The following is a 27,795-nucleotide window of genomic DNA, read 5'->3' as shown; positions in this document are numbered from 1 at the left end:
TTATACTGGCTGAAGGACAGATCCAGTAGGCATAAACACAAAGGGTGCTTCGTCTGATCTGTTTGGTGAATAGCTGCAATTTTTCTGTGTTGGAAGTCCCCGGTGACTTATTTCCCTGACTGGTTTGTACCCAGCTCAGGTCAACCTCCTCTTTACCAGCAGGAGGGGGTAGGACATGGCCTCCTGATACCTGGGCTTGACAAGACATGAGTTTAAAAAGCCAAACCATGGCCTACCCAGACAATTTCCATTGTAGCATCACTGGTAATGCTGCGTCAACAAGATGTGTGAAGTAGGAACATTCAGTGTAGATCAGGTCACTGTAAAAGCTTTGCTGTCCTTCAGGGTTCAAGAAACCAGGGTCTTGCAATGGCCTTCGTAGATTCAGCCTCCTTTCTCTCAGTGCCAATTTTGTTCTGGCACAGCTTACACTGGGTGAGTGCATTAGTTGTGTTAGTCTCTCTTTCTAGAGTAGGTTGAACTGAGCAGGAAGGATTTGGATCTTTTGCTAAAGTGTCTTTTCTATGCAGACATGTCTTTGTAGGAAGCCTCTGACAGGTCTGTCTCAAGGGGTTGCTGCATGGTTTGAGTGAGAGCAGCAGAGGCAGGAGGGTGCAGACCAGCCACATGAGGCTGGAGTTGCTGTTTCTCCTTCCGTCTTGCTGGTGGCACTCCTGCTTTTGGAGAACTGATTCATCTGCAGTTTCCCTTTGGGCCATTATAATAGAGAATTATAAGAAGGGACCAATGGATGTTTAGGTGGCTTATTGCTGACCTTGTTCCTCCTGTCACAGCAATGTGTGCTCAAGATATGGAACTTGGGGGGTGTGTGTTGGTGATTTAGAGGGCCAGTCTCCCAGTATCTTTCATTGCATCTCCTCCCAGTTGTGTAGAAGTTGTTTAGACCAAGTAACCCTATATGTATATATATGAATTTGTTTTCTTTCTCCCTGTGCCATTGTTCGGGCTTGGGTTTCATGTGCATGGGAAAACCACACAGCCCAGCACAGCTAACCAAAAGGGAACTCTTTCCCAAGGCGGCTGGGCACACACAGATCCTGTTCGTTCCGGCCTGACGAACACACCCTGTTCTCATCTGGGTACCCCACAGGGGCTGCTGTGGAGAAACAAGTTGTGGAAGAGGATTCTTGTTACATCTTTCCCACAAACAGAGGCCCCCTCCTGCCCCTATTGCAGTTCCCACAATTGCACTCATCCAGACTCATGCCACAAACCTATGCTTCCACCAGCAGCAGAAAGATGTCTAGAATTGCAGTATGTCTGAAATTGCCCACAAAAGGAGAAGACAGGAGCACAGAAATACTCCGAGTACTAGAAGAAACAACATGGTAGAGCAAGGGCTCCAAGAGTGGTAAGAAAATACTGTAAGAAAATGGGAAAGATGATCTCTGCCACACAGTTTTATTCTGTCTAATAAATATAACACTGAAGATAATTCCCCAAAGATCCAGCAAAGCCAACTAATAGAGTAATGTTGAATAGGAATGGGAAGAGAGGAAACCTGCAACTTTTAATGGAGAAGCCATTCCCTTCCTTTGGGGTGATCTTGCTGAGAAGAGGGAGGGTGTCTGCTTGTCGGCTCTGCAAGAGGCCCTTTTTGAACTTCCCAATTCACAGCCAAGTCCTGTTGCTCCTCAACGGTAAGAGGTTTGTTGTGGTTGGAGGGATAGAAGAATCCCCATTTTTAATAAGATGATTTGCTTTGCAAATGTCTTTGTTATTTATAGCCGAGCCAGGCTTCGAACCACTAATCTCTGGAGGATGAGGGCAGAATCCCACTAAGAAAAACCAGTAATGGAGGAACCATGAGTGATCGGAGGTTAGTTCTGGACAAAGATGAACTGGACACTGTGCACAGGGTGTTGCAAGAGGAATGTAGGTTTTCTGTGCGCATCTGAGCTCATTTCCAGAACTGGCTGATCCACCGCAAGGCTTCAGCTTAGGTTACAGAGGCTCCAAGTCTAAAGTTGGGGTCCAAAGGGAGCTCCAACACTTCATCTTTATCTCAGCCTTGCCCCGGATCCTACAGAACAGCCAATTTGGTCTTTCGCCTGAAGGCTGGAGAGTTGCATCATGAGCCTGACCCTGACCATCAGGCAAATTCAGGCTGGAATGCTCCTTCCTTGGCTTAAGTGATGATGTTTTTCAATGTACAGGGATTAATTAAGCCTTATCACAACCACACTGCTTGGTTTCTGTTCCGTTTAATAGAGGTGGAAAACGGAGCACAGAAAGGTAAAGCTACTGTTTGAGGATTAAGCCTCAATATCCTTCAGACCTGTTGCAGGCACCGGGCATGATTGAGCCTAGACCTCCCCAAGAGTAGGAAGTTCAGGAAGTCTTGAAAGGGGAAGTCTTGAAAGCAGCCTTCCAGTATCTGAAGGGGGCCTACAAGGATGCTGGGGAGGGACTCTTCATCGGGGACTGTAGTGACAGGACAAGGGGTAACGGGTTCAAACTTAAACAGGGGAAGTTTAGATTGGATCTAAGGAAGAAATTCTTTACTGAGAGGGTGGTGAGGCACTGGAATGGGTTGCCCAGGGAAGTTGTGAATGCTCCATCCTTGGTGGTGTTCAAGGCCAGGTTGGATGAGGCCTTGGGTGCCATGGTTTAGTGTGGGGTGTCCCTGCCCATGGCAGGGGGGTTGGAACTGGATGATCTCAAGGTCCTTTCCAACCCTAACTATTCTATGATTCTATGAAATGTCCATATCTTGGAGAAAAAGAAAGCTGCTCAGGGCCTACTGAGAGTCAGTGTCTGGAAGCAGAGACCTGGAAGGGGTTTAGGGTCATTAAATCCACATTTTAGATCTGTCAGCCACCTCACATCATCCTGTTTGTGAATTAATCAGTCTTTAGCCAAGCACAGTTTGGCTATTCATTCCCAGTACAAAAGGACTGGAAAACTGTCCCGTCAACAACTTGCTTTAATGGCTGGAAGCCTTGTTTCCCACCTGTCTAGCTGAGAAAGATGGATTTTGAAACCCTTCTGCCAAAGGAACTCCACTGGTCCTCACTTGCGTGATTGTGTCGTTGCTTTGTCTCATTGGAGAAGGTAGCCCATGTGAAGGATCCACACCAAGGTGAGGGATGCTCCAAAGATGTGTGCTAACATCAGTGCCATGGCTCCTGCTCAGGAATGATCATTCAGGTCTCTGAAGCACAATAAAATGGGATTTCTAGGTAGGCTGGCTTGAAAAAGACTCAGCTGCAGGGAGATGGCTGGAAAAGAGCATTACCCTTAAATTCAGTCCAGAGCTGGCTGGAGAAAAGGAGATGCTGCCCATCACCTGGCTGCTTGCTCCCTGCTAGGACAGTGATTCCCTCCCTCTCACCTCTCCATTCCCACATCTTCCAGTGTTTCTTTGCTCCTGGCAGTAGTAAACGAGTAGACCCCATGGCTGATGTTGTAGCCTCTGCTGATTTGTGTAAGGGGAGGACAGAAAGTACACAATGAGATGTCAGAGGAGATTCCAAGCAATTTTGCCAAACACTCAAGGGATATTTTCTTCTTTCCACTCCCCTCCCCCTTTAGTTTTTAGAATAATTTTTCAAGAGCACATATGCAAGTCATCTAAGGGAAACGGAACAGTGAGTACCAGGGGCTGGTACGCTGTGTTCCCTTTGTGTACTGTAGAGAAAATAGATAAAAGAAACAAAGGATGATGCAGAGCGCAAAGCAGCCATCGGTACTCTCAGAGAGGTTCAGTCTGACCTTTGCAGAGATGAAGGTCAAACTAAAAATCCTCAGGTGCCGGAAATTGGTCTTGTCTTCCTCGGACCAGGAGACATTTACCACTAACGAAATGAGAGCAGAACTCCATGCCATTTGTTGTTGCTAGAAGTGAGAAGAAAGGCAAGAAAGGAATATTGTCTTGGATAATAATAAGGATTATGTGCTTCTTTAAGGAAGTAACGTAGCATTTTATGATCATATGTGCTGTACACCCAGCCACCCACCATGATTACACATGGTAATAGAAAACAGCTTGGACACCCCCCCCCCCGGCATCAGGGAGCTGAAAGCCGGACCCCACGACAGCAGCGGTGCTTGTTAGCATGAAAGGAGACCCCCCTCCTCGGCCCTTGCCCCTCAACCTGCCATTCTCTCTGTCTGCTGCTGCTGCTCACGAGCCTTTAGATGCAGAGCATGTCCAGTGCGAGCGTGGGATAGCTCTCCTGCATCCCATCCGGGTTGTTTGTCTTGGGTCCCTCTCCATTCAGAGCAGACTGATTCTTGCATAAATGCACCGACACGTCTGCTTTGTTCATGCATGAAGGGTTCTCGGCATTTCTCATCCCACCCCCAGCCGTGGCTATCTTCTCCCTACCCCCCTGGCATGTAGCTTCACCAGCTTTTGCATGATTTCCCCTGTGCCACAGTAAAGAAACCTGCCTGAAGCATTGCCCTTCAGTCAAGCCCTGTTCGAAATATCCAGTCGATTATTTTGGATAGAATTAAAACAAGTGATCGGAAGGAGGGAATGGAAAAGGGTGCAAGAGCAAAGCCATAATAGCCTTTACTATGTAATTTGGTTTCATGTTCTGCAAAAGAAAACATGTAAAATATGTAAACAGAGCTCTCCAGGATTGTAATGTAGCTACAAAGCCACAGATAGAGAGGCAGGCAGGGTGCTGTTCTGCAGCAGAACGGAATGCCATCCCCAAAACCACACAATCATTTCTTTAAGCTGAAAGTAAACTTTCTCATGCCAGGAGCAGAGAATTTATTTTTCCTTTGAAGTGCAGGATTGTCTGCACTGCTCATTCAGAGTCCCAGAGGCATTTTAGCCCATTTTGTCATGAAAGACCTCGTATTTTGAATGCCAGTGAATTTTAAGGGGTTCATCTTGAGATGGCTCTAAAAGGCCTGGTTTTGGGAAGGATGGTCCTTACCCAGCATTGTCCTGAAGGTCTCTTGAGTCAGTGCCTCTGCCCCCACCTGCAAAGAAGTGTATGCTTTAAAAAGAAAAAAGGAAAAGAACAAAATTGGGACCATTTGGATAAACTCTTGGGCAGCTCTAAATCTCTCCTGCATCGTGGGTTGCTCTTGATGGGGTTGTCAAGAAAGGAACATCCACAAGATTTCTTCCCTGTGAGGGTGCTGAGGCGCTGGCACAGGGTGCCCAGAGAAGCTGTGGCTGCCCCATCCCTGGCAGTGTTCAAGGCCAGGTTGGACACAGGGGCTTGGAGCAAGCTGCTCTAGTGGAAGGGGTCCCTGCCAGTGGCAGGGGTTGGAGCTGGATGAGTTCTAAGGTCCCTTCCAACCCAGACCTGTGATGCTGTGCTGCCTTACCTGGAGCCGTAACTGTGGAGGAACCTCAACTCCGTGCTCAGTTTCGGAAACACTGCCTGTAAATTTGGAGGATCACTGTTTCCTCTGAGGTCATTTCAGTGGTGAATCTGATAAGAAGCCATGATTCACCTGTCTGGTAAATGGGCCCAGCTCCCTCTGCTATCAGCAGGAGCCTCCACCATGCCTGGGTTTCCACCGTAGCCTCAGGGTCTGGCTGTGAACTGTAATTCATGCCAGGAAATTATTATTTGCATGATCAGTGCTGTTATCTGTCTGTGCATGTACCTCCTCACTGGGAGAAGCCCTCATTTCTGAAGAACATTAGGATCGCCTTACCCATTTTCGTCATCGGACTAAAATCTTTATGCTCAGCACTTTGGGCAGTGGATTTCATTTTCCTGTTTTTTGGTAATTAACCCTTACATCATTGCTCTCAGAGAAGTCTCTTTTCAGAGAGGAGAAGCTGAAGCACAAGGGTAAACATGCTCTTCCTGCACCTCTCCTACAGAGCCGGGCTGAGCAAGCTGGGCTGGGTCAGCCTGGACAAGAGAAGGCTCCTTAAGGGGAGACCTTAGAGCAGCTCCAGTGCCTAAAGGGGCTGCAGGAAACCTGGAGAGGGGCTTTGGACAAGGGCCTGTAGGGACAGGCCAAGGGGAATGGCTTTAACCTGCCAGAGGGGAGACTGAGATGAGCTCTTAGGCAGAAGCTCTTCCCTGTGAGGGTGGTTTCTTGTGGGAAAGGCCAAGCTTCAGCAGCTTCAGTTCCTCCATCCGCTGTGCTCCCAGTCTGTCCTCCCAGAGCCTGCTCCTGGGAGGCAATGAGGCTGAAGGAGCCCTGTGCTTCCTCTTACAGATGATGCTTGTACTTTAACCCACTCAGTAACTTCTTTTGGGAGCAGCTGGGATTTTCTGTGAACCTCCCCAGCTAACGTGGGACATCAAGGATGAAATGCTCCAAGTGGTCTTTCAGCTTCATCTGTTGGAGTTTGAGGTTTATCAAGAACAACCGGGGCTGTTTGGAGGCCAGAGGGAAGACACCTGCAGCCAAACCTTTTCTTGGGTAGAGATGTACGTTAGCTGAAGGAAGCAACCGTCTGCTGCTCTATGGACTATCCCTGGATGGTCCAACTCTTTCAGAGGTATTTGCATTGCAATGGTTTTGTTATTTTACAGTTTCAGTGGGAAAAGCCCAGGGAAGCAAGGGGGAACCTTCTGATTTGCATACCAGCCACAGTGACTGCCTTCAGGTATTAAGAAAACCTAGCCACAGGGTTTAATCACAGACCCACAGACTGGTTTGGGCTTGAAGGGAGCGTAAAGCTCATCCAGTTCCAACCCCTGCCACGGGCAGGGACACCTTCCCCTAGAGCAGCTTGCTCCAAGCCCCTGTGTCCAACCTGGCCTTGAACACTGCCAGGGATGGGGCAGCCACAGCTTCTCTGGGCACCCTGTGCCAGCGCCTCAGCACCCTCACAGGGAAGAGCTTCTTCCTTATATCTAACCTGAACTTCCCCTGTTTCAGTTTGAACCCATTCCTCCTTGTCCAACCACCACAGTCCCTGATGAAGAGTCCCTCATCCCACTCCAGTCTTCATTAACACACACTGATGTGGGGCTGACAAGTTGGATGGAAACCCCAAGGCTTTGCTTGCTGAGGTGTCGCTGTCGGCAGCTCCCTGGACAGCACATGGTAGCTCTCCTCCATGCTCCCCCTGCACTCTCCCTGGGAGCCCTGCCACAGCCTTCCCTCTCGCTATTAAATTCAGGGCCTCTTCCCAATGCATCATCTCCCTGGATGTATCCAATTAAGGCCTGTTGACAGCCCGAAGCAGACTTATACCCTTAGGATTAGAGGCATGTGTACGTCTTCATATAGGGAAGGACAACAATCGGGTGTCTGGCTGGCTCGCTGGGAGTGCGCGGTGGGAAGCTGAGCAGCTTGGAGGGGGAAGAGGAGCCGGGGGGGGAGAGATTTGCACCCCCAATTATCCTTGCATGTGGAATCGCTGTGTGCTGAGGATTGCGTGTGGTTTACACAGCATGTTTACATGGTCCATAACCCCAAACAAAGCTGAAAAGCATGACTTTAACTCTGGAAATAAAAGCGCTGGAAACCCCTGGTTTTCTGCACATGAGAAAGTTTTGTTCTTTAAACACACAGATGTTTTTAAATGAAAAATCACTCTTTTGACCTTTCCTGAATGTGATCATGTGGTCGGAGCTGACATTAACCACTGCGTGGCTGTTTGCCTCCGCCACGGGCGAAGCTTCTTGAGCCGTCTTCATTGCTCGTGGTAGCACCTCCGTTGTCCTCACACCTCTTGGGAGATGCTCCTGTGCCCTGTCTTGGGGCAGTCCAGAGGAGGTGGGGTTAGGTATGAGGGTATTCAGGGTCTATTCCTACTGTGCTGGGAATGAAAGCATTGTGGTTCTTTCCTCCTTGATAGCTGACAAAATGAGGCTTAATTTTTCTTCCCTATTTGTCTCTCTCATCAGAAATGTTGCCCAAGTGCTTCTAAGCATCTTTGTCCACCTTAGCCACCTGTGTTGCTCCGATGGAGAGCTCCTGGTTGAGCTGAAGTTCTTTAGGGGTTTGTTGTTGTTGCTTTCTCTCACGAGCTGTGTGCTTTCTTCATCCAAGCAAATCTATAGGACCAGCTTTAGGAAGGAAGGAGGGGATGTTACCAAGTGGATTGTAACCAGCCCAATCTGCTTTGCCTTGCAGGAGTGCCAGACCAGCAAAACTCCAATGAATCATAGAATCATAGAATGGTTTGGGTTGGAAAAGGACCTTAAGATCATGTAGTTCCACCCTCCTGCCATGGGCAGGGACGCCGCAGTTGGATCCACTAATAGAATAACAAAGATACCTTTAAGACCCTGCCTTTGACAGTTCGATTTTGGATGCCAGCTGCTCCCAACTGTAATGTTCCAGTCAAAGAGAAAGAAACAACAAAGCTTTTGCTGTCATCAGTGTAAAAGTTTATGGGATAGGATTGTTTTCCCTCACTGCAGCACCCCCCAGCCAGCCTTGGCCTGCAGTTGTAGGCAGGCTCTGCTGCAGTGGACCTAACTGGTTCCAGTTAGAGACGGGCAGTTTGGGAACCTGAGTGTGCAGCCAACAATAATGTTCTGGCTACTGTATTTGTTTAACCTCTCTCTCCAGTGGATGGATATACAGTCTGTTAAAGCACTTATCAGTCTATAATGCCTTCACACTTTGTGAGCAGCAGTGTGGAAGCTGTAGACAGGAGCTTCTGCTGCAGATTGAAAATGTCTTTTTAGGTTTAATGAGGCTGGTGTTTGAAAACAGAAAGTATAAGGTCTTGTTTGGGTGCTGTTTCTTTCTGCTGCCTGTCTAGCGGGTTGCGTTTGGCTGCTGTTTCTACTGGTAGATGTATCCGTGAATTTGAACATAGAGCAAAACGTAATTCAGGGCTAATTCTAAGAATTACGGCTTCTAGGTGAGATCCCAGCAGTGCTGGGGGGGTTGTTTAAGAGCAGCATCTTTATGTCTGCTGCTGTGTTGAAGAAACAGCAAATGTCTGATAGGAAAAAACAGGAGCACATGGCAAATTGCTCAGTTACACTTTCATGTGCTTCATTCGTCTGAGGCTGTATTCTGCATTGCTGTGCCATTCGAGCTGTCTCTTGAATTCACACCCTTTCAGTGTGCGTTATGAAACGCAAAAGAAGCAGGTACAAATTGCACTTCTGAGCTCCAACTGCTGGTGTTTACTTGTGAGCTTGTGTAAAAGCTGATTATTAAACCCCAATAGCGCAATTATTTCTTCTTTTTCTCATTCTTATTCTGTAGTTTCTGGCCGTGGCTCAACTGATGTCTTTGGGGCGAGCCTTTGAACCATGCAAAAATCATCTGGGTTAGGGTTTTGTTGTAAAAAATCACAGCTCCACACTGTTTTTTCCACAGGTCCAGCTCGCATCCTAGGTATTTTGATTGCACCTGGCTGGATGTCAAAGCCGGTGTGGGTTTGGGATAGGGCCAGTCAGAAGTGATTTATGGTTTTTTCAGGTATAGCATGTGAAGTTTATGGTTTTATGTGATTTCGATTTGAACTCACCGGTTTTAAATGAAGTTTGCTTTGAATCTGGAGATAACAAAAATTCAAAGGAAAGCTCAAAGAATGCAGGTCTGCATGATTTAAGAATTGAAATATATTGTTCGGGCAGCCTCTTTGGAATTGAAATAACTGCATTTTTGGAGAAAGCTAAAGTTAATAACACACATTGAATACACATGCAATCTGGGCCATCATCTAATGGAAATCCCTGTAGCTCCTATTCGCTTTCCTGAAACTAAACCAACTTCTGTGACAAAACAGAATAGCCTTTGCATCTCCCACTCATTTCTGAATCACAGCCCTGTGTTACATCCAAAAGTCTACCCAAGGAAATGTCCCTTTGGAAATGAACACTCTCATTTTTGTTGTGAAGCAGAGGAATTTATCATCATGTCACATCGCAAACAAACTATGGATGCCATGTCACATTGACTGCAGTGTTTTCATACACAGAAAGGTCACTTTCCAATTACTAAGAAATCCAGCCAGACCTTCAGCTGAAAGCTGAGGCTCTGTGCTAAGAAAGCTGGAGTAACATGCTATTGAATACTAAGCCTGCAAGGTCCAGACACCCTCGGCTGTTCCAGATTCAAAGGGGAAGTGGCTGTGCTGAGGCTGGACATAGCAACTGGCAATGGGCTTTACTTAGAAGACGTAATCTGCTTCCCAATCCCAGAGCCAAATGCTGTTCTTCATTACACGGGTAAAACTGACAGATGAGATTTCCTCTTACTTCTGAGCCAACTGAATCTGGGAGTAATATAGCATCAGTGTGTTACCCCAGGAGTTTTATCAGCTTCCAGTTGATAAAGCTTTTCTGTTGCTCACCTGCCTGCATGCCTTTGTCCTGGAGCAGGACATGCTGCAGTTTTTCATCTTTTGCCATCAGACCTTTCAAGTACCCCACTGAAAACAGGCAAAAGCAGACAAAGAGCATGAAACTTGGTAAAACTGTGTTATCAGACACAGAGGACAAGGAGAGGTTTGGAGCAGGAGCTGTAGTTCATGAGCGTCAGCGATAAGGGAAAGCTGCTGCTGAGGAAGGAGCAGCAGATGAGGAGGTAAGAAGGCTGTTGAAAGAGGGAGGACACAGCTTTCTCTCATCATCTGACATTTATAATCTGCGCTGCTGAATCTCAGGCTTGGGTTTGGGTTTTTGTTTTACTTTTTTACAACAAAAAAAAAAGGGCATTTTAAACTCATTGTTACTGCCCATAAAAATTTAGTATATGTACCAGTTTGGAAAAAGTAACTTTGAATGCTTCTTTTGCATCTTAGAGGCCAACCTGGAATGACCCAGTGCTGACTTTCGTAGTTGGACAGACAACTGTTGACTCAAATCTTCTGATGGGACAAATCCAGAGCACTAATAAAAGAGATTAATGCTAAAGCATTTCGGACCAGAACCTAGATGAAAACCCAGAGCAAAATTCCTGATGCCCCTTGAATAAGGCTGTGTGTACCATTTCCATCTGAGCTCTGTGGGCTCCTGAGGTTTGAAATGGTCCTGCAAATTGGCTGATTTTTGAGGTGTTTGCAGGAACCCAAATGGTGGCCTTTTTAATGGTTCGGTGCTCATGAGTGTGGGCAGTTTCATTCCTCTGTAGCTCCAGCCCAATTCTAAATGAGAAGAACAGTGCAACAGCTTTCAGAACAGATTGGAGGTCTGTGCTGCAGTCGGCAAACTGGGTGGTGTCCATGTGGCAGTCAAGCTGCCTTATAATATTGGGCAATAAACAAGCAGGAACCTTTCTGATATTTAGCAACTGCACCACAGTTTCTCATCCTTGGGTAAGATTAACCTTAGGTCTGCAAAAACAATAACATATTGAAGAAGAAAAGGTCTGGGTGACTGCCAGCCGCCTTGTCTGGCAATGGAGAGAGAAAGTTTTCATCTGTAAGGGATGTGTTAAAATGCTGCTTGTGTCATGGTTGGGATTCTCTGGCATGTGTTGAGTTAAATATAAATAACATTCTGCAGAGCAGTCAGCTGAAAACTGGAGATTAATTAGGTTTCAGTATTAGGGTTGAAATCTGTTCTTTAGCTGGATCTTCAAACAATAGGCTGTGTTGCTTGTGCCTCCACGGGTTTCCGATCAGCCCATGAGCTTTTCCATGCACTTGTACAACTCCACTCAGGATGCTCGGTGCTCCACAAATAGATGGTATTGTGGGATTTACCAATAGGTCCTGTTCCTGCTTGTTCTGTGGTTGCTGTTTTGCAAATGGGACAGGGTATAGGCCTGCTCATCCCAGAAACCTGCAGCATTGCCTGTCTCGGTGCAGAAGGGGCAGCAGTTTGGGGCATGTTCACCACCTCCACCCTTTGCCCCCAGGAGGTTGCTCTCCACTGCCCGATGCACAAGTGCTGGCTATGGCCCTTCACTGCCATACATAGCTTGAAGACGTGGTCTGGAGGAAGCCCCACCATGGGACAACAGATGGGATTTTGGGAGCAGACAGATCTGCACAATGGAGGGTTGCTCTGTTTAGAGCCGCCTGTGGGCATGCAGACAGGCATGTCCACTCCAGCCGCGGCGTCAGCCGTATGCCAGAGCTTAGGGCAGCATCCCTGCTCAAACAGCAGCTTTGCCTGTATGCAAGTAGAATTATTTTGATGTTACAGTGTGGGAAACAAGAACCATCAGTGTGTGCAAAGCCTGTGGTGTCTGGCTGTGCTTGCTCAATGGGAAGGACAGGGTGGGAAAGCATCTCTGTATCTAACCCACTCCTATGGGGAGAAATATCCTTTACACGTCTATGTGCTTGTTTGTTCCTTCTCTTTGTAACATCTGAGCACCTTTTTGTGGCTAATGGCTTTTACCTTGAAGATACATTTGTGATATGTGGGAATATCATTCTTGTCTTACAGACAAGACTCTCAGCCTTGGAGAAGCCAAGTGCTGCCCAAAAGGTTGTAATGGGACCATGCACTGGGCACAGTCAGGTTGAGACCTCCTCCAGTGCCCAGTCCACAGGATCAGTGATCCTTAACCTATAGTTCGTCTGCAACAGGAGCCCATCAACGCAACACTGCCTGAAGCAATGGGATGGCTGGGAATCATTCACAAGGGTGCCTTCCAAAATTTGCTCTTCAGCAAATTTTCCCGTATTCCTTTGAAGGAAAACCTTATGAGGAAATTGAGTTGATTGCAATAGTAGATGCGTTTTAGATGTGGCAATGAACTAAGTGCTCCCAATGTATCACTTTTCCCTTTCTGCTGACACGTTCCTCGGTCCCCTGGAGTAAGAGAAGAAAAACAGGAGAGGCGGTTTGAAGAACATGTTGTCCCTGTGATTGACAAGGGGTTGTATAAATCAGTCAAAGGGAATCCTCCAGGCATTCCCTCTTGTGGGAAGATCCCACAGTGCTCCTTGGCCTTGTTCATTCTGTCTCTCGATGTTTGTGTACAGAATGTGTGGGTGGGAGACGAGCTGGATTAGAACCTCCGAGAGGAACAGACATCAGCTCCTTTAATTGAAAGCAGCTTCCTAGGGAGGGGTATGACATGGGCTTCCAGTAAGTAGACACAAATAGTCCCTGCATACTTTGGAGCAGATACTAAAGCTCCTGCGGCTCCCCAGTTGGTGTGCGGGTCTGAGAACCTGGATAAGCCCCAGTGAGTGAAGTTTTGAGTCCTGCGAGATGCTGTCATCCTTCAAAGCAAATACTTTAGTGTTTGGTAACACCCTGAAAAGTACATCTATTCCTTCTTCCCTTCACAGCTGTCAGGTGCTTTAGCTGCCGTTCTGCATTGCTGTAGCAAACTGGAGGATGTTAGAAAAGGATTTATTTCCCATAAGCATGAATTCCTAAGAACTTGTAGCCCTAAGGAGAGATGATGTTCTGTCTTCCAAGCCACTGGAACTCCCAGTACCATCTTAAAAATGGTGGCACTGAAGTAATAAGCACCTTCATTCTGCTGCCATCTTCTAGGGGCACCTTGAAAGCAGAGGTGTGAAAGACTCTCTCAGCAAATGAGACTTTGCGGTTGTGGTGTGACACTCGATAACTGGATAGAATTGAGAAGGGGCTGTGTTCACCACGTGTGTTAGAGCCTATTGAGATGGTGGAGTCTGTAGGCAGTAGATTTATCCAAGCAGATTATTATTAAAAAAGCTTAAAGAGCTTTTTGGCTATTAGCTGGGTTTAGTAGAGAGCAGGTACTATAGAAGAGGCTCTTGTAGCTACTCTTCATGTCATGTCTGTTAGACTTTTCCCACACTTCTCAAACAATACAATACTCTTCTCCTAAAAGAACTTTTTACCCCAGTACCATTTTGAAACACTTGTCTGAGTAGTGATGGAGCAGCCTCAGCAGGAGGATGCTTATCGACCTGCTCAAAGCAGAGGAGCCTACGGATGCTGCACACCTCAGCTGCATGTGTCTCAAACATAGGGTCTTTATGTGATGTTAAGGTTCTTGCTAATATTCTCAGGCAGCAGCAGAAAGTGCTCGGGTTCACACATGCACACAAATCAAACAAGGCATTTAAAAGTTATCAGAGATTTCCAGCCCCCCTTAGCAGGGGTTTATTTTGGGTTTGAGTCAAACTTTTGGTGAAGGTCTGGGTGATTTCTTAATACAGGTTTTCACTCATCCATTAAGTGGCACTTAAAATACACCAAACACCAGTACTTTTGTTTCTTTCAACCACCTTTTTGGACCGAGAGAGCAGGAGGAGATGTAAGAATAAGGGCAAAATCATATAAAAGTAATGAGACCTTTGTTCATGTCAAAGAGCTCTCTGACCGTATAAATTGCAGATGTGGGTAAGATAAATTCCCTAGCTGGAGAGGTATGAAAATAAAAACCATGCTCCCAACACGAGACAGGCTGCTGAAAATGCAAGGAGGGAGGATTGCGAAATGGTACATGTCGAATTGCTGGCCTGGATTTCAAATGCCAAAGATAGTTTATGTAAAGCCTTGCTCTGCTGTAAAATGTAACACTATCCACTGGCTAGCCTCAATGAAGCTTGGTCCCAGTTGTTTCAAAAAATAAATAAACTCAAAATCTTCTTCCAGCCCATTAAAGCTGATTTATGTTTTGCCCATAGATTCCTCTGTGCTGGATCTTGAGGGACTCAGATTATAGAGGTGATTACCTCACTTCTAACCAATCTGGTTTCTCATTCCCAGGCATCCCAGGCTTTCTTTGCATTGCCTGGACTTTGCCTGCAGAGACCAACAGAGCAGTTCCGTGCAGAACAACTGGGTGGGCACAGGATTTTGAATGGTTAAAGGCATCTCTGTTAATTCTCTTGTTTCATTTCAGGGTTTTCTTTTTGTTTTAATGATCGGGGGAATTGCTTATGAGAACAGCTTTGCTGACAGCACATCACCACCTGATTGCTCAGCTCAGGCTCTGGTCCTGGAAACAAATCTAATAGTGTCCCCAGGAGCCCATAACTCCAGTTAGCACCTAGTGCAAGTGGTCAGTCCTTGGCTCTCCTGTGGCCAGCTCAACTGCTGGGGGTGCTTTGGCCTCTTGAGTTACATTCTTAGCTCCATTGCCACTAGCCTGTGTGACCACAAGGAACATTCTCTATCGCCATGACTCTAGTAATGACAGTCACCGAGTTCACCAAAGTGTTGTGAATCTTAACAAGTACCCTTCAGATGCTCCAAACAGCTGAAAGCATCCTTCCAGTGCAGTTGTAGCCTTTTGCATGGTGAATGGTTCCTTCCTCATGTTTACTGGAAGGATGAAGGCTGTGGTCATGCATGTTTCTTTTTAGAAGCAGCTTCGCTGGGCCATGTGTTTTCAGGGTAAATCCTACCATTTCTTGCAGCTTGATTTGCACATCTTACATACAGATAGTACTGCGAGCCTCTCTGGTACTTAGGTTCTGGCATTTTCTTTGAGCTTTTCATCCATGCCAGCATTTGGGATTCATCTACTTGTTTTTTACTGAAGAGAGCAGTTTGCTTATAATGTCATTGCTGCCTGCCATGGAAGGTGCTCTAGGTATAGGAGGAAGGTGATTCCACTTGCAGAAACTGGTTGACAATACAGGAAACTACGTTTGCTTAAATTGGATTGTAGAGACAGGACTTTCCTAGCTACACTTGCTTCCCAGTTTACATGGCCATCAGTGTCTTCCCTGGGGTAACATGCAGGTTTAAATAGGGCATTGCTTGAGTACTGTGAAAAGCATCTGCAGGCTGTGTGCGCTGTGAGTTGGTACGTTCAGAAGCGATCGCCACTTTGACTCCAGTGGGAAGAGTTGTGGTCCATTTGGGTGAGAGCAGAGTTGTCCTGAGTGCTGTCAAAGACCTTGTACCAAGTTAAGAGGAAACTGTTGGCTTCCATCCAGCTGCTGGGAGTCTTTCGCTCCTTTTTGATGTTTTCTTATTGAGGTGGAAATCCTGAAAACTTCACTTTTGACTCATCTCCCATTACTTAGAAACATCATTATTGGGTGTTATTTGATTCTAGCAGTGCACCTGGACTTTGAACACTCAGAATCCTTCCTTACCATCATCTACGTCTGTTTTGGTGTTTCTCTTTCTCCCACAGACGTGTCGAACGAAGGTGATTGACCTGAACGATGGTGTCTCTCAGTACGCCTGGTACCCCTGCACGGCCAACTTCCAGTACTCCCACATGGCACAGACCGTTTTCTGGCTGAAGGTAGGAAATGCACATGTCTTTCAGAAGTCTTCTCTTCGCCTCCCTAAACAAAGCTTCCCCAACAGGCAAAATAGCATGGGACAGCCTTCGCAGAGCAGAGCTGCTCCTTGCTTTGAAGTACACTTAGTGCAAAACAGCAAAACAAAGTCTTTGAGCACTGTCTGGAGAGTCAGCGGGGAAGTCCCCTCCTGTGATGAGGCTATTGTGACAGCCCTCCAGCTGCAGGGCTGTTTGACTTGAGTTTAGCATCTCGTTTGTGTAGGAGAGATTGGAAGTGAAGATTTCTGTGTGATTCAGGATGGGAATTGTGATGGGAATTGTTATATTACAAGTCCTGGGACGGACTCTTGGGGTTTCTTTAAGCCCACCACAGTTCTGCACCTCAGGCTTTGTGGGGCTTTTGTTTTCCCAGGCTTTTTTTTCCCAGCCTATGGTAGCTGCAGCAGTCCTAGTTCACTTGGTCACTGACGGGACATATTACCTGGATCAGAAGCAGGAGACCATCGGTGTGCAGCTGTTTGACACCAAAGAGCAAAGCCATGATCTTGGTAAGACTATATTTAATTAAACTTCCTCTTTATTGCTTGCTTAATCTGCTAGTACCTCTGTTCACAATCTAACGAATACTTCTACCCAGTTTTCCCAAGAGTAATTGCTTAAAGGCTCCAAGCCATGAGTTTCACTCGAGTTTGTTGAAAATGATGCATCATCTTATACAGATGTTTCTCCATACCTGTTCATTTTGTGTTCACTAGGTGATTAATTCCTCTTCAGTCATTAAAATAAGACTATTTTAGTGCTCCACAGACAGTATCTCCCTGGAGAGGCATTGGCAGCGATGCAAATGAACTACTGGTAGCAGGGAGTGAGGGGCCTGCACCAGCTGCTGCAGGAAACGCTTATGCATCACAAGGTGTAGTTGGTGGATCTCTACTCCTGCTTGCAGGAGGCTTCCACAGGTATTTAATGGCCAAAGTTTTTCATGCAAAGTATTTAAGTTCTGATGGAGGTCTAACACCAGGGCCCTTATGAAGGCCTCAAGGTGTGCCTGGTGGTGTCTGTGGACCTGCCAGTTGTGCTGAAGTGCCAGGATAGACCATTTGTGTCTCTACCGTGGGCACAGGTCCCTGAACCTGGGAAAGTTGTGTCTGATGAATTGATTCTGGCTACATTAAAGTTCCAGGACCAAGGAGCTCACCATAGCTTCCAACTCCATGTCAGGGCAGGACTCACAAACCCCTTTCCAGCTGTTCCCTGCCCTTTTTTCCACTGGGAAGAAAACAGGCCATGTCACTTTGACAGGTTTTTAAGGAAAGATAACTCGCCTCTCGCAGCTTTATGTTTTACCATAACTTGGCAATTTTGACATGCTGAAACTCAAATGAACTTCCTGCTAGTGATGAGAAGAAGGGACACACACAAGTGACAGGTATGGATGACTATCCAGGGAGGGGTGTGTAGGAAAGAAAGTATGTGTGGTGTTGAACTGACATTCATAGCGAGTTGTGCCGATTGAGTCAGGATAGAGATCCCAGTTTGCCAGAGGCTCTGGCTTAGTCTCATCCTCATCTCCTTCCGCAGAACAGTGGCACATAGCTCTTTCCCTCTGAGAAATAAATGCTGGAGACACAAGCATGCCAACAAACACTTAATGCAGCGTTTTATAGAGACAGACAGAGCTTGTGAGAGAAAGAGGAGCAAAGAGGAAACGGAGAGTTAGGTTTTGAAATCCTCAATGAAGTTGCAACATGAGTTTGGCATAGCTCAGCCCGATGCCTGGAGATCTTCACAGCTGAAATGCTGCCTTCTTCATGGAAAAGCCCCTCTGACCTTTTCCAGAGGCTGGCCTGGAGCAGATGAGAGGTGTAGGTAGGCCACCCAGCACTGCTCACCCAAGCAGAGCTCTCAGTCACTGTTTTGTCTGAATTCTGGCTGTGGCATGAGGTCCTTTTCCTGGATATTGTGTTTGATGTGTTGGAATTATCACGGTGGCGAGCTATAAAGTGCAGCTGAGATGCAAAGCTTGGCATGCCCTGGGTGCAGGATTGACTGCAAACAGTCAGCCAGCCTTAAGCAGAAGTTAGTGGCAAACTAAAAGTAAATCCAAAAGGAGCTAGCAAGAATTTGAAGCTTCATCAGCCCTGAGAGTGCTGAAGACATTCCTATGAGCAAAATGTGGTCTATCCACAAGTGCAGTTTCCCACCTTGATCAGAGCAAGTTTGTGCCAGAAATGAGAAGCTTCTTCTCAGTCTTGGTAGGAGATGGAGAGTTTGGGGTGCCAAAGACGTCACTACTGTTAGTTCAGAGCCATTGTGGACAATGAAGTTCATCTGCTTGCAAGAGCTATTGAGCATTGAATAGATGGATATAGAGCTACAGAAAGAGGGGCAAGCATGGAGACAGCTCTAACTCCATGGCATCTTTATATCCTGAGTGGTTTTTGCTAATGAAGGTAGGTTAACTAAATGAACCTGACCTGCGTCCCCTGTTCACCTTGTTTGGGTCAGAAAGCACCAGCAACTGCAGCACAGCTCCGAGGGTCTGTTTTGTTGTGGACACCATCTGAGTGCACGGAATGAAATTGAAGTGAATAAACAGCCTCATACCATAAGGTCTGTCTTGGCTTCCCATCAGAGAAGGCCGAAACTTCCAAGGAATTTGGGAACCCGGGATTTCGAGTATTAACTGCACCTGTTTGTAAGTGAGAAACGTGCACCGTTCCACAAGGAGCTGATATCAAAAGGCCTGTGGGAGGCAAGCAGACAGGGAGGTTATTTCAGGGTCAGGTAAAGACCAAAACAAAAAGAAGTTTGCTTTTATATTCTGTAATTTTTTTTTTTGCTTTTATTACAGGAAGATATTTTTAAAGTAGAGGGTGGGAGATGGATCCTTAAAGCGAGTGGTCAGAGTCTGTCTTAATTCACAGGAAATCCCTTTCTAAGGAGAAGAAGGAAAACTTTTTTATTCCTTCCTTTTCCAGTCAAGAAACCTGAACTGGGAAAAATTAATAATAATAATAATAATAATAATAATAATAATAATAGAACCCCCTGAGCCCGTTAAACATGCAAATAGAATTTAGTTTATTTTCACATTCACAAGTGTACCCGGGAAGCCAAAGTGCCTGGGCCAAAGCCGTTGCTGGGAGCTCCAGTGAAGCAAAGGGAGCTGGAGCCAAGTGGATCCTCGGAGTGATGCCATGGAGCTGTGGAGGCAGGGCTGTGCAGGCAGCCGTCAGGCTGTGAATCTCAATTAGTGACTCTTGAGGCCAGCTGACAGCTCTCTGTCCTTTGAGGTACCCCTGAGATGGAGTCAGCCTGTTTGAATTCAGGCTGTCTCTACTTAAGGTAGGGATTTCTTCCCAGCTATCACCGGGTGTCTTGTCTGATGAAGAAAAGGGATCATGAAGACTCCTTGTCACCTCTGCGGTGCTTCTTTGCACCTCAGCCTCTTGAGACACTTCTATTTTCCTGAGAAACAGTTATTTTCTTTACAAATGAGATCACCTTTAAAGTCCTCCGTGGGTCCGTCACCCTCGTGTCTGTCTCCGGGACCATCTTTGCCTTTGTTAGCAAAGAGCAAGATACCCTAAGGCTGAAAACCATCAAACAAATCAAAACTGGGCACACTTAGTGTAGAGCTCCTGCAAAAGAAGTTTTAACTTGAGTGCTAATGACACACACAGCTACAAGCAGGCCACTGGTGCCCTGCCAATGGTGCATGAAGCCACCCAGCCTGCTGGTACCATTTGATGCATGGTATAAAGCCTCCAACTGTCCTCTCAGGAGTGGTTTTACAATAGTGTGACTCCGCTTCCTCCATGCTGGTTGCTCTTGGTTTAACAGAGCACAATAGAAACGGAGCTGTGGTCTAAAGAAACTGCTCTGAGAGCTTGCCGCGCTTGTGGAGAGAATGGCAGCCTTTCTTCAGCTGTCTGGAGGGATATACTTCCCTGCTAAGCTCTCCAGAGCCATTTGGGAAGCCCCTCCAGGCAGCTTACCATAACTTTTCAGCTCTATAGGGCCATTCCTACGGGTGAAATGCTTCTGAAGTGCCCATGGCTCCGGGAAGCGATTGTGTTAAGCCTGACCCTTCCTCTGATCTTGTCTCTCCTCTGGCAGGTGTCCACGTCCTGAGCTGCAGGAACAATCCCCTGATTATCCCCGTCATCCATGACCTCAGTCACCCTTTTTATCACACCCAGGCTGTCCTCATTAGCTTCAGCTCCCAGTTTGTGGCCATCTCCGGGGTGGCCCTGCGTTCCTTCCACAACTTCGACCCCATCACCATCAGCAGCTGCCAGCGAGGACAGACCTACAGCCCAGCAGAGCAGAGGTGAGCCTGTCAGCGAGCTTCCCCCTGCCCCACACCGCCTGTGCCGGGGGTTAGGAGGAGGCAGGAGGGGCACGGGAGCTGAACCCTGCTGACCCTTTTGTGCGCCTGCTAAAAACCCGGCTGTGTTCTCATTGATCAGGATGGATGGGACATTTAACCCGCATGGGATACTGTTAGTGAATTATTTCCTCTTCCTTTCTCCTCCCTCCTTTATCCCAAGCTTGGAATTGGGGCCAGTTAACTCTCCATACATTCCCCATCACGGCATCGTTTTCACCACTCACACACATCGGCTTCAGTCTAAACCTCTTTGTGCTGCTGAAGTGCCGCAGGGACCTCCCATGGGAGACGAAGTGATGCTTGTGCCCTGGCAGGGATGGATCGGGCGAGGTGCTCGGCCCCATACAGCGGGTGCTCGGCCACCAGCATTCGTGGTGCTTTTACGGCTGGGGAAGGGCCCTCAGAACCTCTCCGGATCCATCCCACATACTGAAAAGCTCTGTGGGACCCCCCAGGATGAAAGGTTTATGGCTACCGTTTTATTCTTGTTGTTATTACAGACACATCAATAGATCACCACCAACCCCTCTCAGTCTCTGCTTTACAGCATCCCACAGAGATTGTGACCTTTCATGGCCTCTGGTGCGGCAGCTTCATGGAGCCTTTCAGCGAGGCTGTGAAAAGAAGAGGGGAGAATTTAGCAAAACCCCTGAAAGAATCTTTTTTGTGGTCCTTTGTCCATTCAAAGTTGTGAGCAGTCGTCATACCATAGCAGCAGCAGCAATAGTAAAACACGTTGCATATCCCAGCAAACCTCTGCTCAGCCCTCCAAAGCAAGCGGTCAGGCTTTTTGATAATGTTCTGGCTTGGGTTTAGGACCTGCTTTTATTCCAGGAAAAGCAGGAGGGGGACAAAAGAGGGAGAGGGAAGGGAAAATAAAATTAAAAGACCCTAAAAGAAGAGTCTATCTATAGTTAAATCAATCCAGTCAGTGCGTTCTGACCTAGATTTGAGGAGGCTGATCAGTCTGTGCAATAGGTTGTATAAATTCAGAGGCCCAAAGACAGCAGGATCAGGTTTCAGAGGAGAAACCCAACTTGTGGAAGTTTGGCCAAATCCTAGTGCGAGAGCGGGAAAGACCCACTGGAAGGAGATGGTGAGAAGCACCCGGGTGCTCCAGAGGGCTGAGGCGCAGGACCACATTCCTGCCTCTCAATTGTTCAGTAGGAATTGAACCATTTGTTCACTTATGAAATTAGAAGTGCTCTGTGTTTAGAAAGTTATTTCCTTAATAAGAAATGCATTCCCCTAAGGCAAAGCTTCAGTGAGCCTCTGCAGCCCAGCACACTAACCTTTAAAAACCTCTTGAAGAAGAATCACCCCCCCCTTTGCCTCTGCTTTTTCTTCCTGATGTTTTTCATTGGGCTTGTTTTGTTTTTGGGATGCACTGAACCCTCTCAGCCCCTTTGCTCTCAAAACCATCCCTTCGCTCCGTCAAAGGAACGTTTTGGGTCTCGCAGGTTGTAACGCTGGATTGATCATAAAATTTTCCAGGTCAGTCCAGGGATGAGAAACTCTCGGAAATAAAGCCCTGATCCAAAGCCACCTGGAACCAGCGGGATTTCTTCCATTGATGACAGTGCTATAGTGGAAAATCTCCAATTTGCCTTGTGATGGAATCATTTTGGGTGATCCTATATGCTTTGTTCTGTACAAGAAACTCTTACGCAGTTCTGGTATCCAAGGTGCAGGGAAAGGTGTGCCTTAAGTTGTGCAGCCGGGAAATAGGTGACGCCTTTGCTGTCACCTTTGCTGTCAGCTCCCATCTTTTCCTTTTGTTATTTTTCCCAATCCAGGAAGGACTTAGAAAGAGGGATTTTGTCAAATTTATTCTTAACCAGTTCAGAAGTTGCATGTAGGTTTTCTGCCTCCTTTGCTCATGGTCCCCCCATCAGACTCTCTTTGAGTGCCGTCCCAGCCATCCCTTCTCCCCTTTCCCCAGTGGTTACTTTTGCCTAATGTTATTTTTAAGATACTGAATTTTAAAAGGAACTTTCCTTCCTATATGTAAGCATCAATTTTACCTCTTTCATTTTCCTTAGGTCAACATGGATGTTTTTCCTACTTTTTGGCTTTTCTCTACCAGAGATACGATTTCTCTCTTCAAGGAGAATTATTTTGGTTGGAAAGCATTTATAGCCAGATACAGACACTTCAAGGCGGGGGTGCAGGTTTTAAATGTGAGGGAAATGAAATATATCAGCCCTTAAGAGTTAACACAGCTTTATTTTGAGGGTGAATGGATCGCTCCTGTGGGTTAGTGACAACTTAATAACTGAAAATAAAACATGTACTCATTCTTCTTTCTTAAACCAAGTATGACAGTGTTTTAGAAGAGCAAAAGGAGCCTAAATGCAGAAGGTATTTGATAGGTTGTTGTCCTCAGTCATCGTTAGCCCTTTTGAAAATCCATTCCATCCTTCTGAAGACATTTATAGAAGGTTTGAATAAAAACCCCAACAAAACTCCCCTTTCCAGTTGTATTTTCCCAGTTGTTGGGTTCTCTCCTGCAGCTGTCCACAAACAGCAGAAGTTTACCTCGCTGCTGGAGATGTGCTGCAAAACCGACACGCTTTATTGTCACGGCACATCCGTAGATCTAATGGCCCTGTTAGTTCTTCTTGTGCACTTTACAGCTCAATTTATGATACCTTCGTGATCTCCTATTTAGCCTTATGGAGTGTAGGGTGAAATTGGGTGTGTATAACTTCCCTGCCTTCGCAGTCACTCAAGCAGCAAGGAAGGCTCGTGCCTTGGGGCTGCCTTTGACAGCAGTTCCTCAGAAATCAGGTTTTTATCCTAATTTGCTGCATAGGAAACATCAGCTGGGGGGTCTCATCCCTGCAAGGCAGTTCTTGTGAAGTGCTGTTTTCCCTGGGTGGCATTTCCCTGCTGTGTTCACCACATATGTCTCCTCCTGCAAGCTGCAGGTGGAAGGTGTGAAAACCCAGGGAGACATTCCCAAGTCACCGTTGTGGATTTCGGGAGTTTCCAGCTTTCTAATCCACCATTAATTCCATGTTCATAATGAAGATAAGCCTCCCTGCCCCTGGAGCAGGCTCTGGCTGACCATAGCCCTCCTGTGTGCATGTCCCAACATTGTGCAGCTCCCTATGCTTCCTAGTCAGCGTAGCAAAAAGGTTTTCCTTTCCTTTGGTTCAATCTTGGCATGAACTCACTGTTATTGCTTCTGCAGGGGAGATTTGGGGTTTAACTTCCTCTCTAGGCGTGCACATCTGGGCACTTGACAGCTGGAGGGACCAGCACCGTAGACCAAGACCCACTCTTGGCCAACATGCCATTGCCTACCCTCAATGGAGGGCCATCCTCCATGCTTCACCCTTTGCTGCCCCAAACAAGCCCTAGCGAGATGTAGCCCACTCCAGCTCTTCTCTTTGTCTTGTTCCCTCCTGCTGTTGGCTTCCCCAACAAGAAATGATGAAGATAAATCTTCAGCAGTGGAACAAATGCAGCTGCCCTTTGTAACTGTGGTTATTTCTTCTTTTCATAAAGGGGGGGGGAAAGGGTTTCCTCATCTCTGGGGGTTTTTTTGGTGAATTAATGCAGCTTTCTCTTTCCCGATCCCGCTGCCTTTCCCCTGCCCTGTGTTCTGTCATTAAGCGCAATCTCTGTCAGCTTGCTCCTGGTGAAATTAATGAATTTCTCACAGAACTGTTAATCATAGAAGCTTTGGTCCGTGACATGTGTTATAATTCAATGGGCTTTTTAACCTTCGCCCCAGTTTGGTAATTGGCAAACGGCATCATTTGGCTTTTATTAAAGTGGAAGGCGATGTGTTCTCTTTGTTTGCCTGGACAGACTCTGGCAGGGAGACCTGCAGGGCTGCTAACACCCAGGCACACACAGTCCTGCTTCCCGGCTGGAAGGGTGAAGGGCCTTTGCGAGCTTTATCAGTTCAATATGGACCCCCCCCCAGGCAGGAATATGGCCCACAGCAGGGTGCAGGCAGGCTGAAGGCAGAGCCAGTCCCAGGGAGAATGTTGTTGGTCTGGTAGTGGGGACATGCTGGCTTGTGCCTCTCACGGTTTGCCTGGTGTTGGATCAAGTGTTTTCTGTAAATCTCTGGGTTTATGCTCATTCCTGACCCTATCAGTTTGAATCGGTGTTTTGCTGTGATTGCTGGCAGAGTCAGGCCCAATGGTACTGCTGTGAGATCACTGAAGGGACCAGAGAAGGGACCATCGCTACTCTTTTGGTCACTCCGATGGACCAAATTTGAAGGCAAACATAAAAAAGGCTTGATCCTTCTTCCAGTGGCACAGTCAGCGACAGGTCCACCGGTCCCCATCCAGCCCCAAAGATTCAGGTGGATGTTCTTTGAGGTTTTGCGTTAGTACAAGTGGACCAGTGAGTTTTAGCTGAAGACTGAGGAAGAGAAATTCATTGCCCCCTTTGCAGTTCAGACTTCTTTCATTTCTACAACAAGGAATGTGGCTAGCAGCCTTTGCTTTTCAAAATGCTGCATATATGTTTGGACTAGAGATAGAACCTGCTCTTGCCTTTAGAGAAATCTCTACAGAGGAAAAGACAAATGCATTGTAAGGATAGATCTGTTAGAGAAACCCTCAGAAGTTTACGTGTGTGAGAGTTGTATCTACGGTGGCACAGAAAAAAACCAAGGTGTGCTTCAGATCTGCAGCCCAGCCTAGCCTGGCCTGTGCAAAAAGGAAGCTCTTCCTGTATACAATAGCTAAGGGTGTGGCGATTCTCATAACAGCTATATAGTATGGGCTTTTAGTCTCACCTAGGCATATATACTCATCATGAAGGAAACAAACAATTAGGGCTTTATGTTAAGATGAGTTCTTGGAAAAGTGCTTGACCCCAGGGTTAGGAAAAGAAAGTTTGGCTGCTGTAAGCTTTTCGAAAGAGGAAGTCCTGGCTTGGGTTTATGTGAGGAAGGAAGAGTTCCACTTAATTGTCATAATTCTCTATAAACATGTGAAAATACAAATGTTTCTAGGATTGTGTCACTAAGACCCCAATTTAGCAAAGCCTTTAGCTATTTGCTTACATCCCCTTGTAGCCAAATCTATCAGTGGGACTTAACCGTGCTTTTGGAGGCTTTTGAAGTGAAGCACATATTTAAGTGCCTTGCTGAATTAAAGCCAATATTGGCACAGAGAAATAAAGATTTGGAGGCTAATGACTGAGCTCATTTAGATTAGGGATGGGCAGAATGGATGTGAATAAAGTAAGAACTGGCTCAGAACCTTAGCCTACATGTTCAGGGGTTTTTTACATTGTGGAAATCCTCTGCCTTGATCTGTATTTGTAACGTGCTGCAGGCAGGAGAATGCGTGCAAGAAATCCACTACTCCTTGCGCTCACCTTGGTGTGAAAACGTTGCTTTAGGCAAACATACACTACCAGGGCAAGAACAGGAATAGGTGAATCCTGAGGTGGATGTCATAAAATAAACTCTGTCAAGGAATATTCCAGGCAACACCACTTGTTTGTTACATACATGTCAGTAAATCATTAAGGTGGTCCTTGGGTCCCTTATGTTGTTTTCATCCAGACCAGATCCTACACAGGGAATCAATTCCCAGGGACATTTGGGAAGTTAGGATAGATCAGGGATGATTTGAAATAGGCAGTTTTGATGAAGTCACCCAATTTTGATTGCAAGAAAATGGGATAAGCTGTCCCATGCCAGGAATCAGCATGAGTTAAAGTAGAAGTGATTTCATTCTCAGATACTCTATATTGTTTCTTTCTTGAGGAATGCATAGCTTCTGGAGCATGCGATGATTAACCACTCTTCAATGGCAGTACCCATGCATGAGCTTCTGTAACCCACAATTCTTCAATATGGATGTGATGGGTTCTTTGTCTAAACTTCCTGCTTGGAGATACTCATTTCTCCTTGGTCATTCTGCGTTTGCAGAACTCAATTCAAGATCGTGACTTCAAACTTCACTGGGATTTGCAGCTGACAGTAGCTGATACCAAATTGGAAGCAGTAGCTAGAGAACCAGAAGTATTTAAATTGGAACCATTTGGTGGCAGTGGTTGTTTTTTTACTAAAAGTGAATGGTTGTATTGTTTGTCACTGAAGTCATTCATATAGAGTTACAGACAGAGAGAGCTGCCCAGATGATCTGCTAACCGAGGTATAATCTGGAGCCTGGAGGGGGTGGCTAAAAATGTTCCCTGGCCATTTAAGAAGACCACAAGGGGACTTGTAAACAGAGAGAAGAACATCACAATAAGTGTTTCTTAATGCCTTTGTCTGTGGCGTTTCAGTTCTGTAGGACTTTTAAGACCAGGCTTGCTCATCTGGTGTCCTGATATGAACTCAACAAACCAGATTCTTTTTCTCCTTTACATTGATGGCAATGAAAAGCAATGCCACTGACTGTGGTGACGTTGCTCCCTATCTCCCTTTGTGCAAATCGCAAAGGTTTCCTTAGGCTTATCCTACCCTCTGAAGCCATTCAAGGCTGAATTCAGTGCTACATCAATGTGTAGCACATTGATTCACATCAGTATTAAATTAAATAGGTCTGCTATTATTTTATTTTTCCAACTTTAGTGCAAAAAGGTTTTCAGATTTTGCGGGAGTTTTGCAATGGGCAGTCAAGGTTCGCAATATGTACTTCTGAGAATGGCTTGGCAATTGTCCTTGCTTTTTTTCCTCAATGAGTCAACTTCCTCATCACTGGAGCCCTGGCATGGGAGCAACTCATATTGCAGCCTCACCATCCGAAAAACAGAGGGGAGCAAAGTGGCAGCCTTCATGGGGAGGTGTAACTGGGACACGTAGGGAAGGTTCAACAAGACGTCATTCATAGTTTATGCTCTCATTCAACATCCACATTCAGATGTTCCTGCTGATGTTGATTGGTGACTTCCTCAACAGCAGTGCTGTGAGGTGAGTGGTAGGGTACTGCTCTGCTCAGGGAGCCACAGCATGTAAGGCTGCCTGGGGGGCTGCTGCTCCCCAAGTCAAGTCTGTGGTTCACACTCCTGGGTGATTCATGTTGGGCATTTGAAGACAGTTGCACATGGGTGTTCTCCTCACCTCACTTCTCTGCAAGAGACTACCTGGGCACTCGCATATGCTTGTTCTTCTTTAGGACAAGAGGTAACAGCCTCAAGCTGCACCAGGGCAGGTTTAGATGGAGCTGAGGAACAATTCCTGCCCCAGAGGGTGCTCAGGCATTGGAACAGGCTGCCCAGGGCAGGGCTGCAGGCACCGTCCCTGCAAGTGTTCACACCCCGTGGAGACGAGGCCTCAGTGCCATGGGTTAGTGGTGGCCTTGGCAGTGCTGGGAATGGTTGGACTGGATGAGCTTAAAGGGCTTCTCCAACCTGGTTGATTCTGTGATTCTACCATC

At 46.6% G+C, this 27,795-nt stretch overlaps 1 protein-coding gene across 1 annotated transcript in view; it reads left to right on the top strand.

The window, feature by feature from the left end:
- The window catches only part of PAPPA (pappalysin 1), a gene marked incomplete at its 3' end in the record, with an annotated part of 179,345 nt that overhangs the window by 110,389 nt on the left and 41,161 nt on the right, over positions 1-27,795 (top strand). The window contains exons 11-13 of the mRNA XM_080630817.1: positions 15,922-16,035; positions 16,448-16,583; positions 20,158-20,371. Of these exons, the coding sequence (XP_080486943.1) occupies positions 15,922-16,035; positions 16,448-16,583; positions 20,158-20,371 (464 nt within the window). The remainder of the gene's footprint in view (positions 1-15,921; positions 16,036-16,447; positions 16,584-20,157; positions 20,372-27,795) is intronic.

Source organism: Psittacula echo, assembly GCF_963264785.1.
Source record: "Psittacula echo genome assembly, chromosome: 16".
NCBI lineage: Eukaryota > Metazoa > Chordata > Aves > Psittaciformes > Psittacidae > Psittacula > Psittacula echo.
Note: the sequence above shows the minus strand (reverse complement) of the source record. Positions and strands in the feature narration are given on the sequence as shown.